At 33.8% G+C, this 16,343-nt stretch overlaps 2 protein-coding genes across 2 annotated transcripts; both read left to right on the top strand.

Moving 5' to 3' along the window:
* The first annotated feature begins 2,953 nt into the window (after positions 1-2,953).
* LOC107781632 (small COPII coat GTPase SAR1B) lies at positions 2,954-10,440 on the top strand. The gene is made up of 3 exons (XM_016602367.2): positions 2,954-3,217; positions 3,303-3,434; positions 9,841-10,440. The coding sequence occupies exons 1-3, from the start codon at positions 3,089-3,091 to the stop codon at positions 10,159-10,161; spliced, it is 582 nt and encodes a 193-aa protein (XP_016457853.1). The 5' UTR covers positions 2,954-3,088; the 3' UTR covers positions 10,162-10,440.
* Positions 10,441-12,534: 2,094 nt separating this feature from the next.
* Positions 12,535-14,811, top strand: LOC107781633 (uncharacterized). Its single transcript, XM_016602368.2, has one exon. The coding sequence runs from the start codon at positions 13,884-13,886 to the stop codon at positions 14,502-14,504; it is 621 nt and encodes a 206-aa protein (XP_016457854.1). The 5' UTR covers positions 12,535-13,883; the 3' UTR covers positions 14,505-14,811.
* Positions 14,812-16,343: the final 1,532 nt, after the last annotated feature.

The raw sequence follows: 16,343 nt of genomic DNA, 5'->3' as shown, positions 1-16,343 counted from the left end.
AATTTTACTGCCAAGAAAAAAATTCTTATCTATTTCTCGGTAATACTTAATTGAGTCACCGGAAAGTAAGGGACTATCTGTATGAGGTGTAATTGGTTGATAATAGGTGGTCGAACAGTGAGGTGACAAGTGGAACCGAAGATAGGCAAAAGGTGAGCCAGAAGATAACTGGCACCGGCTGTGAAATATGTAACCGGTGCATGATGGATCCCGAAGGAAGCATAGCCAATAATAGAGATTCAAAGGTTTGGCATCGGAAAGTATTCAATGAGCAGCCAGCCGTTATGCACCCATCAATGACACATTTATTCTCATTCAAGAAGAGCTTGATTTAGGGATCTTGCTTCCCTCAATAAAGCTATAAATAGAAAGGTTAACAACCACTGTAACACATAAAATATTCTGCCCACAAAGCTTTATTACACTATTTTACGCTCACTCTAAATATTTTTATGATTGCTTTATCAATGCCTTTATTTTTGCTCTCGGAAAGACCAAGTTCGGAATAAGGCTCGTTATCTCCTTTAATTTCAGTCGTTAATCTTATTTTTGTTCTCATTTATTTATCATTTTTTTATCAAATTGATTCGCTTGTCTATAAACTATACATGTTAATCGGGCCGAGCTGACCCATTTACAATCCGGTTCAGCCCGGGTCAGCCCGGTACTGTAGCGTGGGGGCGGGCTGGGACGGGTTGGGCGGGGAGCAGGTTTCAAACGAACAGTTTTTTGATACCGGTGCACCAGAACCCGCTAAGCCCGTTAACGGATTTTTAACGGGCTACAACCCAGTTTAGCCCTTTTTTAACGGGATTTTTTATTTTTTTAATTTTTTTAATTTTTTTTTGGACCGTTGCTAACGATCAAATTCAAATATTGTACATTATCCTACTTTTGTAAATGGTTTAGTTCATATTGCTGAAATTTCTCTTTTACTACATAATTTGAAAAAGAAAAAAGGATATACTTCTGTTGTTGAACCTACGCTAGATAAATTTAAAAAATATTTCTACCCAACTCCCCCTATTTACCTAATTGGTGCTATTTTAAACCCTTCTATCAAAATGGCCACTTGTCGCCAATTAATCACTCCTTTATATTCTTATATGGATATTGGACCAACTGAAATTTCTGATATTGACACTTGTATTTCTGATCTACACAAATATTTACAAACATTATATAATTATTATGCTAACATTGCTGATGCTTCTTCTGCTGTAGATGCAAATATTCCTTCAAGTTCAGTTTCAACATCTGGAACCAGTGCTTTGGATGATAATGATGGTGTTGAAGATTATTTGATTTGGTCTACACTAGGGGAGCATCAACAAACCAGTTGCAGGAATATTGATGAACTTCAATTCTACTTGCAAAAGTCAGCAGAGCCTCGCACAAAGGAATTTCTATCACTGAGTTGGTGGAGGAGCAACTCAAATCAATTTCCTATTCTTTCGGCCATGGCTCGAGACGTGCTAAATGTGCCGATTTCAATAGTCGCATAAAAAAAACCCTTACATATTAGTTTATGGTTCTGATTCAACCAATACCGGAAATCAAGAACCTCATGTTGACATGGATGAACTTACAAAAATGATGCAAAATATGTGATGTACTATTTTTTTTTTTTATAATTGTTGTAAACTTTTAATTTGCAAGTTCAAAAATAACAAAATCAAAAAAGAACTTGCAACTTAATTTGAAGTATTATATATTATTCAATAAAAATATCAAATAAAAGTCTTCGGAGCTTGATCCTTACATATTGCCTATTGGTCTTATTAAATAATTTTTTGTAGCCACTTACTTTTAAATTTTAATTTTAAAATTGTCAAATTCAAATTTCAAATTTAAAACTTTAAACTTCAAAGTTTAATTCTAAGCCTTAAAAGTTTGCAAACACTTAAGTATCAATAACATTGAATAAGAAAAATAAAATTTACTTTAAAAAAATATTGCATGGCCCGGTCCAGCCCGCTAAGCCCGAACTCGGACGGACAAAAAAAAATCCGAAAAAGTACAGTCCGCAATGTTAAACGGACGAACTAGTTTTTTTTGTGTCTAGCCTGTCCAAGCCCGCCCGTTAAACACCCATACTATAAACCACGCTATAAATTCAACTGTACTATTTTACGGGTAAACACTACTCAATTAATAAGGCAAAGATGAATTTGATAACTCAAAACTTAGAATATGAAGCATTTTTGCAATACTAGCTAGATTATTATATAAAGGAAGCACCACTTTTTATATTACAAGTAGGGATTTAAGAGGGAGTAACAAATGAGAGTGATTAATTTATATGGCGTAATTTGATTGAGCAAGAAGTATAAAAAAAAAAGTATCATTTTGTTTATAAAGTCGGCTCACATCCTTTCATAATTCACACCTCACAATGGGACAAATTCGAAATTTAAATTTTATTGGTTCAAACTCTAAGGTTTAATATTCTTAAAATTATGGGTATTTTTCATAATTTTGGTGAAATTTTACACAAAAAAAGTATACTCCACATCGAGAATATTGAGTTCGAATAAATCTGGTAAGTCAAAATTGCATCCGCCCCTGACCTCACAACAGATACTCCAGTTGTTTTAGGTTATGTAGAATAATTTGATTGAGCATGAAATTTAAGAAAAAAATAAAACTTTTTAAGTTTATGATCTTAAATAATTACATTTGTATAGTTAAAAAAATTTTGGTACTTGAAATATTAAATATATCATAAAATTATATGGTTATATAAACTTATTTTTAAGGGTTAAATAATAAGTTCAAATTAAATAATTTCTAAGTTAGAAAGATACTATTTTTTTTTTGAACAAACTAAATAAACAGTGGAGTATCCATTTTATTTTTTCTGAATAGAGGAGGATAAATTTGTCTTGTATAGACTATTCCCGAAGACTGAGAAGATATAAATTAGCCTTTTGTTTCTATTTTAATTTCTTTCTTATAGAAATATAACACGTGATGACGTGAACAATAGAATCGGCGCATTAATAAGCATCAGGGTAGATCCCAGATCTGGTGGAAGAAGAACATTACAACTAGAACTGAGATCCCCCCATCGTCGATCAACGGAAAGATGTTTCTCTGGGATTGGTTCTATGGCGTTTTGTCTTCTCTAGGTTTATGGCAAAAGGAAGCTAAGATCCTCTTTCTCGGTCTCGACAATGCCGGCAAAACCACTCTTCTTCACATGCTCAAAGACGAGGTAATTTTTTTTTCTCCTTTTCTTCTTCGCTTTTCAAATTAGTTATTTCCTCTTTCTGATTGTTTCGATTCATTTGATTTTGCAGAGATTAGTTCAGCATCAGCCGACGCAGTATCCGACGTCGGAAGAGCTGAGCATTGGAAAAATCAAATTCAAAGCGTTTGATTTAGGAGGTCATCAGATCGCTCGCCGTGTGTGGAAAGATTATTATGCCAAGGTATTCAAATCATTGCTCCTAAGGCGGATGCTAAATAATTTGCCTTATAAGATTAAATTATTTAGTTAGTGAAATGAAATCGGCGTGAATTGTTTAGCAGAATAAATGCAAAGAATTTGTAGAGCAACCTGAATAATTTTTGATTGAGGAGTTATATGAAATGTGTGCGCTTATATACATACATATCTATATGTGTGTGTTTTTGTATGTGTGTGTATATATATATATCGTGTGTGTGAGGCTGCGTGTCGCAGTTGCGGAGCCAGGAATTCTAACTAGGAGATTCAAAAAAATGTATAGAGGCCAAATCTAGTATTTTACTAAACGCTTTCTTTACTTCAAGGGGATTCAAAAACTTATATACAAACAAAGAAATTGCTTTTGCCCCTATTGCACAGTATAATTTTTGGATTAGGGGATTCACTTTCTTACATGGAGCTCCGCCACTGGTGTGTTAAATGCTCGCATATTGGAATATATCTCATTGCCTGTGTTTGTGATGTAAAGTTAGTGTGCTATTTGTATATCATGCCCCTTTACAATTTTGATTTTAAGAAAATGACCTTTTTAGATCTCTTATGTTTAAAAGCCAAATCTCTTACGTGTAAAAATAAATCTCCCATGTGTAAAAAAAAAAAAAAAAAAAAAAAAAAAAAGTTAGGGTCATAAAACTAAAATCAAGTTTGTAAAGAGTCAAAAAACCAATTGACCCGTTCATATTATACCATTGCTGCAATTGGAGACCCAGTCACTTTTACTGCCTTATTTCTCTATGGGAATTAAGAGAAATACTTCAGAGAAAGTTTTACTGTAGGGATTCATTCATAACATCCAGTGGTTAATGTCTATTATGCTGCAAGTTAATTTATTTTTGCTTATTCTTGTTGGGTTTGAGATTTATCTAGTTGAAGTTTATGTTATTAGTCCTTGTGGAGATCTTTTCCTTTAGACAATTGAACACGGATAGTATTCGAGTTATACATTAAATATGTTTGGAGGCAGTGATTTGGATGAGCTGCTGCAATAAGCTGATATGGTGGTTAGATTCCACCTATTGTGACATAGATGATAGAGAGCTAGACCTCTAGATGAAGATCACCATAAAGATTTGAAAAGGGAAAATTACACTAATCCTTTTCAAACTGACTTACTATGGAATTGAACCTTTAATATTTGATTGGCTCTTCTAATCCCCTCTACTTTGGGTAATATGAGAATGGAACAATTTTAACAGTAAATTCCATAGACATTTATCTATATATGGACTATTGGCAAATGGATCTGTCCATGACTCCTTTTTGAGGCCTTTTCTCGTCTGAGCAAGTGGTGTGGGGGTTTTCTCCTAAAAAGACACATCATGGGTTAAGGGACAGTAAGCAACTTATAATCTGCCCAAGTCATGCCTACTAGGAGCGTATTTAGATTTTCCAAGGTCCTTTATGTTAAATTTGTCGTTATGATTAAGCATTGGACACGGGTGCGAGTAGCCGTCGCTCAACGGATATGAATGATAATTGAAGATATATATAAAATTTCAACCTCTTTTCGATATAAAGAGAGTAATATTGTCTTTATCTCCAAGTTCCAAGGGCTGTGGTTGGCAGCCCCAGACAGGTTTCTCGATCATTAGAAAAAGCACGGTCTTGCATTGCAGATGCATAGTGTAAGCTTGATGTTAGAACTAGGAACACCAGTCCTTTCTTTTTTAACTTATATCTTGTATTCAGTAGTTAAAATGGTTCTTTATTTTATGATAAACAATTTTGTAGAAGTTTTAGTATCAAAATTAATTCAACCACTTTACTTATCAGAAAATAAGATATCCACTTCTCAAAAAGAAATTAATTAATTACTAATACTAGATCGACTGTTAACCCTTATTAGCACTTGTGTGCTGTCGTGTGGTTGCGAGTTTTTCAAAGAAATAGAAGATTCTGGGCAGCGAGTCCCAAGATATAAAACACCTATCCCCTTAACCAATTTTAGGTGCTATAACAGTGATATCTAAGCCCATCTCTCTATATTACCTGGCAACTTCATGGATTCTCTCTGTTTCTCTCCCTTGTCACAATGTCTTATCTTCTCTTTATTGACACTTATTCTTTCATATTGTCCTAAGTAAAGCCTCCAGTATGGTTTTGGCTTGCATATGCAAGTGGAACATTAATGTGCTCCATGTAATTCCTACCTTACTCTTAAAATATAGGGACTTTTGAAAATTTGTTCTTGCATTTAAAGTGAATTATATAGTTGATTGAACAGAACTAGTATCAAGTGTTGATGGAGAATTATCTGTTAAAGGCAACCTGTTTATTGCTTTTACCTTTTAGCACTAACTTTGTTACCTGGTTAAGTTTCAATGCTTCGACATTCTGAGAACTGTTATCATACGTTTCCTAACTAAAATTCTTCTAGTAGAGATGCAAAAGTGAAGCAAAAAGATGAAATCCTTGTAATTCCAACTCTAGCATTTAAAGGACTAATCTAATATCACTTTGATATGTAAAGTGACTTTTCGTCTTACCAAATAGAGGATATACCCTGATACAAGATGTATACATGATAATATTGAAGCTATATGATAATCTAGCTCTATACTGTAGTCATCCAATTATCTACACAATTACTCTGCGTGATCCAAGCTCTGCAATGAAGTCATCCTCTACTCTGCACAATTTGGTATACTCTGCGTGCTCTGGGATATATGAGAAATAACTCTTTTAATTGATTTTTCTATCTTCTTTTTAATTGGGAGATCCGGCAACTACAGAATGTATCATCAAGTATTGAATATGATTCCGCTTGCTACCATGCTGCCAAAAGCAGGGGTTTTGCCAGCGCGCATATCTACTCTACCCGGCCGGCACTCTATCATCCCGTGCCACTAAATCAATATTAGTAATACCTTTTAATTCTATAGATGCACTCTGCGAAGGGGAGGACAGGAAAAGGATGTTTCCCCGCTTTCCATCCCGTCCCTTGTATGTTATGCTCATGTATTTCTATCCCATAGAGTTGCCAATATAACCTCCTTGAGATGTTGCACAAAACATTTCTATCCTTGTGCCTCTTCCATACCAATACGGCAATACCTATAAGTTGCTTACCTGATCTCTTGGCCTGACCAACTTATTCGTCTTCCATTTAGCATCAGGTTACATATTTTAGTTGCAAATTTGCAGGGTAATGGAAAGTGATAAATGTCTTCTCTTCTCTGTTTGCAAAGGAATCACCTGTTTATGTTTATCACTCTTCTTACTGTCACTCTCGTGAGTGTATTGCTGTCCAAGTACTCTTTTTATAATTATGAAGGATGATTCCGACCTGAACCAAAAAAGAAAAAAAAGAAAAAGAAAAAGGAGAAGGATGATTCTGCCGTTGACCAAGATGATTTGTCCTATATAACTTTTTGAAGTTGAATTTAATTTTTGTTAACATTATTCTTGGATACTTGTTGAATAATTCGACAATAAGTTAAGGAAGTGATATGTTAGACCATGCTGGATACTTGTTTGACCAGAATTTAGTTTGAACTTTTACCTTTCAAAAAAAAGTTTGACTTTGAAAGATAAGGAAAACAATATTGAAACCGAGGAGATGGCTGTCAGATCCTTGCTAATTTTATCCCTCTGATGGAAAGCTGTATTAGTGAATGATGATGTTGCTTTCATCCGATGATGGGCATATGACTTTTTGGAGTGTTATTGGATTTGCTTATAGCCATTCTTTGTATTCTTTTAGAATCATTCTGCAATATATGAGGCACTGATTTAGAAAATCCAACTGGAAATTGTTTTGCCCAAAATTAGTTTTACTCTGAAAGGTTAAATTAGAAAATTGGGTTTGAGGTTACTGAGTTTGTTATTTCCTGGTAAATCCAGCTATGTTGAGCTTTGGAAAGAATTATGTCAGTGTCTGTTAGAACACTAACCTATTGTTATTTCCTTGTTAGCACTCTTTCTGTTCCCCTTTTCTGTTCGCTGATTTAAATTTCTTTTATTATTTAAATTGAAGAGGAAAATAAAGAGATCGAAAAGAAAATTGTATAACGTTAAGCAGAGCTTGGGCACTTGGTTTGACTTGAGATGGTAAGTAAAGATATTATAAATATAAACAGCAAAGCACTAAGATAGTGCTGCTATGAAATTACAAAGTCAGAAACCCCCTTTCCAAAAACAAAAAGAAGCTTCCTTCCTATTCAGATTCCTAATCTTGTGATGAGTTAATAAAATCTATCGTGCTATTTTCATCTTTTACATCCTGTATATTGCACCAAAAAGCCAAAAAAACCAAGGACATTTGTATTTTAGATGCTGTATAGAATCTTACGTTACTATCAGTTCATCAAAAAAATATCTCTTTTACTATCACAAATACGGTAAATAGTTAAGTTAATATTTTAAACCTCGTGTCTAGTCAAAAAGTACTATATAAACTAGATAAGAGGGCAATGGAAAATTAACTGGAAAAGAGGGAATAATAACTTACAAGATATAAATAATATGAGAGGCGAGTCTAGGTTCATAATAGAGGAGTTCATAAAGAACTCATGTAAGACGATGTAGCTAATATTAGTGCGCGTACCCTACTCATACAATCTCATGTTCCGCTTCGTTTTTTTTGGGGGGGGGGGGGGGCGTTAAAAGTCAAGAGTAGACATGGCCATCAACAACTTTGCTTTTGAACCTATAAAGATCTTGTTAAAATCCCACAACAGTCAATTATGTTGTAGATTCTCTACTTTTCTCATATACTGCTTATATATGGAAGACTTTTCCATTATAAATAAAATTATTGATCTTATCAATAAAAATTCCACATCGTTCAAGTGTATGAGCTGTAGTCTCGTTATATGGTTTGAACAGTCCTTAGTACTTGAGCTAACTTTAGCACTGAATTAGGCTCGAAGTTCATTTTCTCAACAGTGCCAGACCATCTCTTATGTTGGACTATCCACTTTTTGGCCACCCATGTTATGTTGCTTCCTCCCCCCCTCCTGATTACCAGCCTAGGGCATGCCAAGGGAGGGATGAGGGTGCATTAGAACCTCACATTGGTTACGTTGTATATGTTGTAGTCTTCTTATAGACTTATACGGTCTTGGAAGTTGGAACTTTTGAGCTGAATTAAATCCAAAGTCTATTTTCCCCACAGATTCCATGTAAGGCAAATTTGCTAAAGTTGAGAATAGATTCATTTTCAACTCTTTATTTCCTTGACATGCTTGGATCAATAAGTTTTGATGCCTCTGTTTGCATTTCACACTTAAAACAAACCAATCCATACACATAAAACAAACAAATAAAAAAGGGCAGCCCGGTGCATAAGTCATCCAGCATTCATGCTCGGTCCGGGGGTGCGCCGCACCCCAAGGGGTATGGTATGTACAACCTACCCTAATGCAAGCATTAGTAGCTGCTTCCAGGGGCTGATCTAGCGTATACTCTGCGGGTTCAATTGAACCCATAACTTGTGATGCGGAGTAAAAATTTATTTGTAAAAATTCATTAAAATTGCAAAAATTAGTAGAGATGAACCCATAACTTTAAAATATAATGGGTTCAATGTTAAAAAATTTAAAAGTTGAACCCACCGGATTTAAATCCTGGATCCGCCTCTGGCTGCTTCCAAAGTTCAAACCTGTAACCTATAGGTCAGACGGAGACAACTTTACTGTTGCTCCAAGGCTCCCTTCACATAAAACAATCAAATCCATACACAATATGTTTTAATGCATACTAATGGTCATCTTCCTTGTAAATTTGTTTGCATTTCAAAGAAAAATCGAGAAATATTTTTTTGACAAGGAATTTAATCTTTTTTATGATAAGGAGAAAAAAAAAGAGAAATATTAAAGTAATGGCTAAAAACTAGTTAGAGAATACATCCCATCAAAGTTTAATTTTTAAATGAGTGTGAATTCTTGAAAGTTGCTAAAGTTGTAATGAATGAAATTGTATAAACCTTTTTAAAACGTCTTAAAATTTGTATACAGAATGGATGGGTTCCTCTCTCCATTTACGATGTGAGAATTTTACAGCTGAACCCTGAAAGCTACGTGGGAGCACATGGGCCATTCTGATGGCCAAGTTTTGGTTTGGTGGATGTAATGACCGAGTAAATAGAAGTTTTGGAGCTAACTTATATGCAATCATTGTTCTCAGATTGCACTGAACTTGCAGAAAATATTATGGTTCTTGTCCAGTTACACTTGTTCTCGTTCCTCTGGGTAATGTTGCACACTGATGTTTGTGGCAATGTCATTCATCATGTAACCAGTTATTTTTCTTAACATTTTAGCCTGCTATTCTTTTTCTTGCTATATTTTGCTTTTTTATGTTCGTAATTTTACACCAGCCAAACAGATGTGAGCATTCTATTGATAAGCATGAGTTGCCTTTTGCAGGTTGATGCTGTTGTATACCTGGTAGATGCATATGACAAAGAGCGCTTTGCAGAGTCAAAGAAAGAGTTAGACGCACTGCTATCTGATGAGGCCCTAGCTACTGTCCCCTTCCTCATTTTGGGAAACAAGATAGACATACCGTATGCTGCCTCAGAAGATGAGTTGCGTTATCACCTTGGCTTGACTGGTGTCACTACTGGCAAGGGTAAGGTGAGTGTTGCTGATTCTAGTGTTCGTCCCTTGGAGGTGTTTATGTGCAGTATTGTACGCAAAATGGGGTATGGTGATGGCTTTAAGTGGGTTTCTCAATATATAAAGTAGTTTACGCAACCAGAAGTTGAACCAGAAGTTGAAACAGATTGTGTCCTCTTTTATGCTTTCGTATAACTATTTTTTCCCGTCTGGAAAAGATGGCATATGTTCATTTATTCTCAAACTAATGAGGTCTTTTAGTACTTATGATTTGTATGGGTTAAACATCTATTTAGTGTGATGAGAAGCTATTTATTATTGCCCTGTAAAATTTACCTAAGGCTGGAAATTTGTCAAAACTCCAGACTATGACTTCCAATTCTGAGTTACTCATTCTCTTCTGCTTCAGCAATTGTCCACCTGATAATACATCTAATCTGTATTGAATTGTAATGCTTCCTTCTCTTCAGAAATTAGAATATTGCTCAAACTGTTGAATTCATTCGGTATATGCATTGGTTTACTTGATGGCAAAAGGCTCATATACGTACCTTGTTCAAGAGTGTAAATTATGCATCTAGGGTTCTCTATTACTATTAATATGCATCAATCCCAACTATTAATTCTCGTTTACATGTCAACTGCATTCTATTCGGTGCCTCAAACATCTGACTAGAATTTGCCTTTTATGACAATCTACGATAATCGTTCAAGGGATTATGTGTAACTCAGCGTGCCTGCAAACTGTCCGTTGACTATGACAGTAAAATCTCACGCGGCAATGTGTAGTCAAGTTGCTGGCTCATCGTGACATCAAGAATTGAAGAATAGGTATCCGACTATGATGTTTAATTTTCCGATGCTAGATACAAAGACTGGGCAAATGCAACTAATCTTGTACCCATTTATATAGTTTAATCAAATGAACGTAGCAAATCATATGATATAATATGTTTAATATATCACCCAAAGGTGTGACCTAACCATTAATAAATGGCGAAGATCATGAGATATCAAAGTTTCAAATTCTAGTGATTTTTCCCCATCTACCTTAGTATTGGTGGGTGGAGGTATTTGATTCTCGTGCTTATAGGAGGAAAAAAGTATTTGGACTAGTAATCAAGGACTAGTCCACACTCCAGGTACCACTATTATTAAAAGAAGGGATAATACATAAAGATGCTCCCTGAACTTGTCTAGATAAATGAGTTTCTTACTCAACCTTTACGGGTGTTCTAGTACCTCCCTATTGTTTTTCAAAGTGAATTTAATACCACCCTCAAAGCTGATCTGGCAAAGAATATGAGCCAGTTTGAATTGACTTAAAAAAAGTGGCTTTTAAGTACTGTGCTTAAAGTCTTAAACTCACTTTTTAAGTGCTGAAACTTGTTTTATAAATAAATAGTTACGTGTTTGGATAAAAGTGTTTAAGCTGAAAAAAAGTTGTTGAAGTGTTTGGTAAATAAGTGTTGGTAAGCACTCTTTCAGTTAAAATAATTGAAATATTCTTTAAGTTGTTAACACTAAAGTATGCTATTTTTGGAGAATTGCCTTTAAAAAAAAATTAGAAAAAATTATTTATGTTTAGCGAATTTTTCATTTGAAGTTACTATATTAGTGCTATATATTTGTTTCAACTTTTTCGAATATTTTTGTATTTTAGTTTTTGTACTAGACAAACAATTATGACATTGTTTGTTTGACAATATAAAAGAAACGCAACCATTCAAAGCACAAAGAATTCAAGAAAATAATTATTAGAAAATATACGTATCAAATAAGGAGGAGTAAAATAAAAATGTTGTTATGATTAGAAGGAATCATGAAAATGAAATCAGGGCACACATTTTTTTATTTTATTTTTTAAGTAGAAGGGCACAAAATTTTAAAAAATAGGGAAAGGCAATAGATATAAAATGGGATATGCCATGAAAATGGCATTTAAAATGGTTGACAAAAATGGGAACAGTGGAGGGAGAAGAAGGAAAAGAAGTTGGGCTTTTGGATTTGAAGGGATATTTGGAAAAATAAAAGATTATTAGGGATAAAAGAGTAAATTATATGGTCAAACTCAATCAACTTTTAAGTTACAAAAAATAAGTTGGGATTACTAACTTGTTGCTTTTAGCTTGTTTGGGCTTAAAAACACTTGTTTTTAAAGTTACCAAACACTCCAATCAGCTAAAAGTGTTTTTAAGCTGGTTTGACCAACTTTTAAGCCAATTCAAACAACCTCTATGTTATTACATTCCTATATGCGCGTGAAAGGCAAGAAAAAACATTAAAAAATAATTAAACTATGCACGTATTATCTTTTAATTGGATGTTATCAACTAATTGCATTTAAATATTTATTATTATTATTATTTTTACATTGTTTATTTTCTTATTCTTTGTTCTTTTATTTCTTTTTCCTTTTTTTCTTTTTCTGTTCTCCTTTATCTTCTTCCTCGTTTCCTGTTCTCCTTTCTCTTCTTAATCCCCAGTTAGTTTCTCTTCTTTATTTTCTTTGTTTTCTTCTTATTGTCAAATTCCAAATCAAAAGTTCACACCTAACTCCTTAGTTTGTCAAAACTTCACCTTCCGCCGATCTCTCTCCCACCTTTTCTTCTTTTTATTTATTGCTAGTCTATTATTACTTTAATTTTTTCATCGTGTTCCTTAATTAATATTGGGTACACATTTAATTCTACAAATGTCATTATTAAAGGCAATCCAATTTCTACTTTCTCTGTTTTCTCTTCTAATTTCTGACACCCATTAGTTCATATTTTTTAGATCCAACAATAATGCATTCTTAATTTTAGCTCTGAATATACTGTCTTTTTCCCCACGCAAAAAAAATCTCTAATTTGGTAATGAAAAGAAGTAAAAGATGATAAAATCTAAAAATAAATGGATTGTATTGTTGATTTTTGAAGCTAGTTTGGCGATCTTCAATAGCAAAAAATGGTTGAAAGAAATGGTTGATAGGGAGTTATGAATTGGACAAAAATGATGAAGGGTGTGAAACTGTTGAGTTTTAGGAATGATGGTTGTTTGGAGTATTTTAGGGAGGGGGGTTATTGTTGAATTAGTCTAGGCTCCAGGGAAAAAAAAAGTAAAAATCATGAAAATGACACATGTTGTTTACCCAACTAAGATAAAATCTAGTTGTGAGGTATTAAATTTACTTTGGCTAGGGAGGCAGTAGGACAACCGTAAAGGTCAATTTATGTATTTTCCCTAAAAAGAAACATGTTTAGAACATTAATGACCAGAACTTTGTAGTCGAGCTGGGATCCTTATATTCTCAATCGGGATTCTCTAGAGACATTCACTTTTGGATCAGATTTCTTCTGAGTACCTTTTCGATAACTAACTTTGATATGAATCAGTTGGAGATGCAGTTGATAAACAGTTGAACGGTTCCTCATTTCTTGAACTTGCCGATTTCTCGTTAGGTAAGACTCTTTCTCTCTCTAGTCTAACTCCTTTGGAAATTTAAATATTACGTGTGTTAGATTGCATGCTCTAGGCTCCATTAGATCACAAAGTGAAGAGGAGCAGGTCAACGAGTTTAGAGAAAACGACTCCAAACAGATCTTTTATTACCCTTTTCTTGACATTATATTCTCTGTGGAATCATTACCACCAAGTCCACCATTATGTCCCTCAAAAAAGTCACAAGATGGAGCGGTTTAACAAACTCCTTTCTTTACTTCACAGTTCAAACCTTCCATTCTTAAATACCAACTTTAATATCTATTATCAATGCCCATTAAAAACAAACGGCTTTAATTTATTCATTTTCCCATCTCCATAACTCATCTTGAGTTAGTTTTCTCAAACCATCACCTACAAACCCCAAAATGGGCAATTCCATTAATCCACAGGGCAAGTTATCAGATGGCACAAGCAAGGTTATTTTTCAAGATGGGACCATTCAGAGTTATGACAAGTCTTTAACAGTGGCAGAGTTGATGCTGGAGAATCCCCAGCAAATAGTGGTTGAATTCAAGCCGATCGCGGATGGTAAAAAGCCGATTCCATTGCCTGCTGATATGAAACTGGAGAGGAACAAGGTTTATATGATGCTTCCAAAAAGGAAAGGAAAGCCCGTTAGCTTGTCATCTGAAGAAGCACGACGAATTCTAATGAAAACTAGCTCTATGCTTAAATCCAAGTCTCTGCTAGCTTCTTATACCGGGTTTTTGCCAGTATTCGCACGTATATGTCCAGCAGCAGCAGCAGCAGTTTCCTCTGCATCATTGGGAAATGGTCGTGATTATGTTCTTAATTCGGACAAGAATCTTTGTTTGGTGAAAAGAGAAGAAGAGGAAGAAGGATCTAAACATGATTACTTCAGTGATATTCTTGAAGGAAGACCTGAATTCTTAAGCAGACAATTGTCAGGAAAAGGATGGAAGCCCAGTTTAGACACCATTAAAGAAAGGAGCATACAAGCAAAAATTCGTCATTGGTTGTTTTAAGGTGTTTGTCTTTGTCCAATCAAATGTTGTCATGTCTAGTTTTCGCTTCTTTGTTCTTTCCTTTCTCCCGTTGTTTCTTTATGCTTTTTCTTTTGTCTTTCTAGTGTCCGTCTAGTCATGCATCTTTAGCCTTGATTAAGTTTAGTGCTTTTTCTGTGACTTAGGAAAAGCCATGGTGTAGCAAAGTCTTGTTAATGTGGTAATTTGTAGCTTTCAATGCATGGTGTGATAAAGTATTGTAAATGTGTTCAGCTTTCAGGTAACGCATGAATTATTATGGAAAAAAGTGACCTAACGAAGAATTAAATACTCAGTCTATAATTAATTCTTCGAGGTGCTACAAGTAATTTATACTTTGTCCGTCTCAAATTATATTTCGTGATTTCTAATAATAGGTGTCTCATATTATTTGTCATTTAGAAGTTTAAGAAAAAATTAATTATATTTTTCTCATGTTACCCTTAGTAGTAATTGTTCTTAAAGATGGAGATAACATATAAATAGAATAAATATTCAATAAAGAGAGATTATATTTTAAGATATAAATAAATGTAAAATAGTCAAAAATACTTTGTAATTAATGTTTATTAAGGATCGTGTAAAAGAAAAACGCGTCAAATAATTTGAGAAAGAGGTATTAATAGACTTTGTCAACCAAGAGTGACGATATATACAACTTGGTTTTTGATTTACGTTTTGACTAGACTTTGGTGCATTTAGACGAAATAATTTCTTGCTAGACCAATTCTACCCAAATCCGTCTAGAGATCGCAATTTAAAAACTTCGCGGAGTTCTGACTAACTAAAAGAATAACTTCAGGGAGTTGTCATTCAATTAATATAGGAGTAAGTCTTAAGTCTTAACGATGAAATTCTAAGCACTATGATTTTCAGTTTAATTCACGACAAAGGGAAGATTTTATATAAATGTGTGTTCTAACTACTGCCTTCGCTCCGAATAATATATCACCTTGACTAAAAATAGTTGTTTTAACATAGTTGTCATTTTAGAAAACAAGAAAGAATTGATTCTTTCTTTCCAATTTTATCCTTACTAAAAAAAGTGGAGAAATATTAATTTGATGAAAGCAAGAAGCAATAAATCAAACAAAAGATAAGGTTAATTTAGTCAAATTATTTTTAATTAATATCTTCTTAAAGCATATGCAAAAATAACTATGACAAGTAAAAGAGAAGAAAGGGAGTATAACTCAAAGAGTTTAGCTGTTGTTCCTTCTATAACAATTTACTATATGATACTCTTTCCTTTTTAATCCGTCCCGTAAGGAATAATATCTCTCTACACAAATATCTATGACTTTTTTCGATCACAAGTTTTTTAAAAAAATCTTTTTTAAATTTCATGACCATTCAAAGGCACTCACATAAATGAGACGAAGAGAGTATATACTAACAATATATTTAGTTACATATAAGGTCAATAAAAATAAATCAGTGTTGCGACCAAACACACTCACGCAAGTATACGTGGTCGTCAAGTAATAGAGTAGTGGATAAAGTATCGTTCTCACGAAGACTTATGATTAACTTTTGACTAATTCAAACTCAAATAGCTTATCGATTCAAGCGATTTCTTATAAAATAGATAATTGTCTAATTTACTACCTAAAAACTATCAATTAATGAAATACTAGAAATCAACACAACACTTAAATAGTTTTAAATAACAACCAATGGGAGACAATATTCCAGGGTCAAGGGTTAACTAACAATCATGTTGCTTTCTTAGCTTAAAATAACTAATTGATTTATCTGGATTGTTGATTGCTAGGGTTGATATTACTCATAAGAATCTGTCAAGTCCTTACTCGCCTATTT

This window comes from Nicotiana tabacum, chromosome 19, assembly GCF_000715075.1.
Source record: "Nicotiana tabacum cultivar K326 chromosome 19, ASM71507v2, whole genome shotgun sequence".
Lineage (NCBI taxonomy): Eukaryota > Viridiplantae > Streptophyta > Magnoliopsida > Solanales > Solanaceae > Nicotiana > Nicotiana tabacum.
This window is presented reverse-complemented; position numbering and strand designations above follow the sequence as displayed.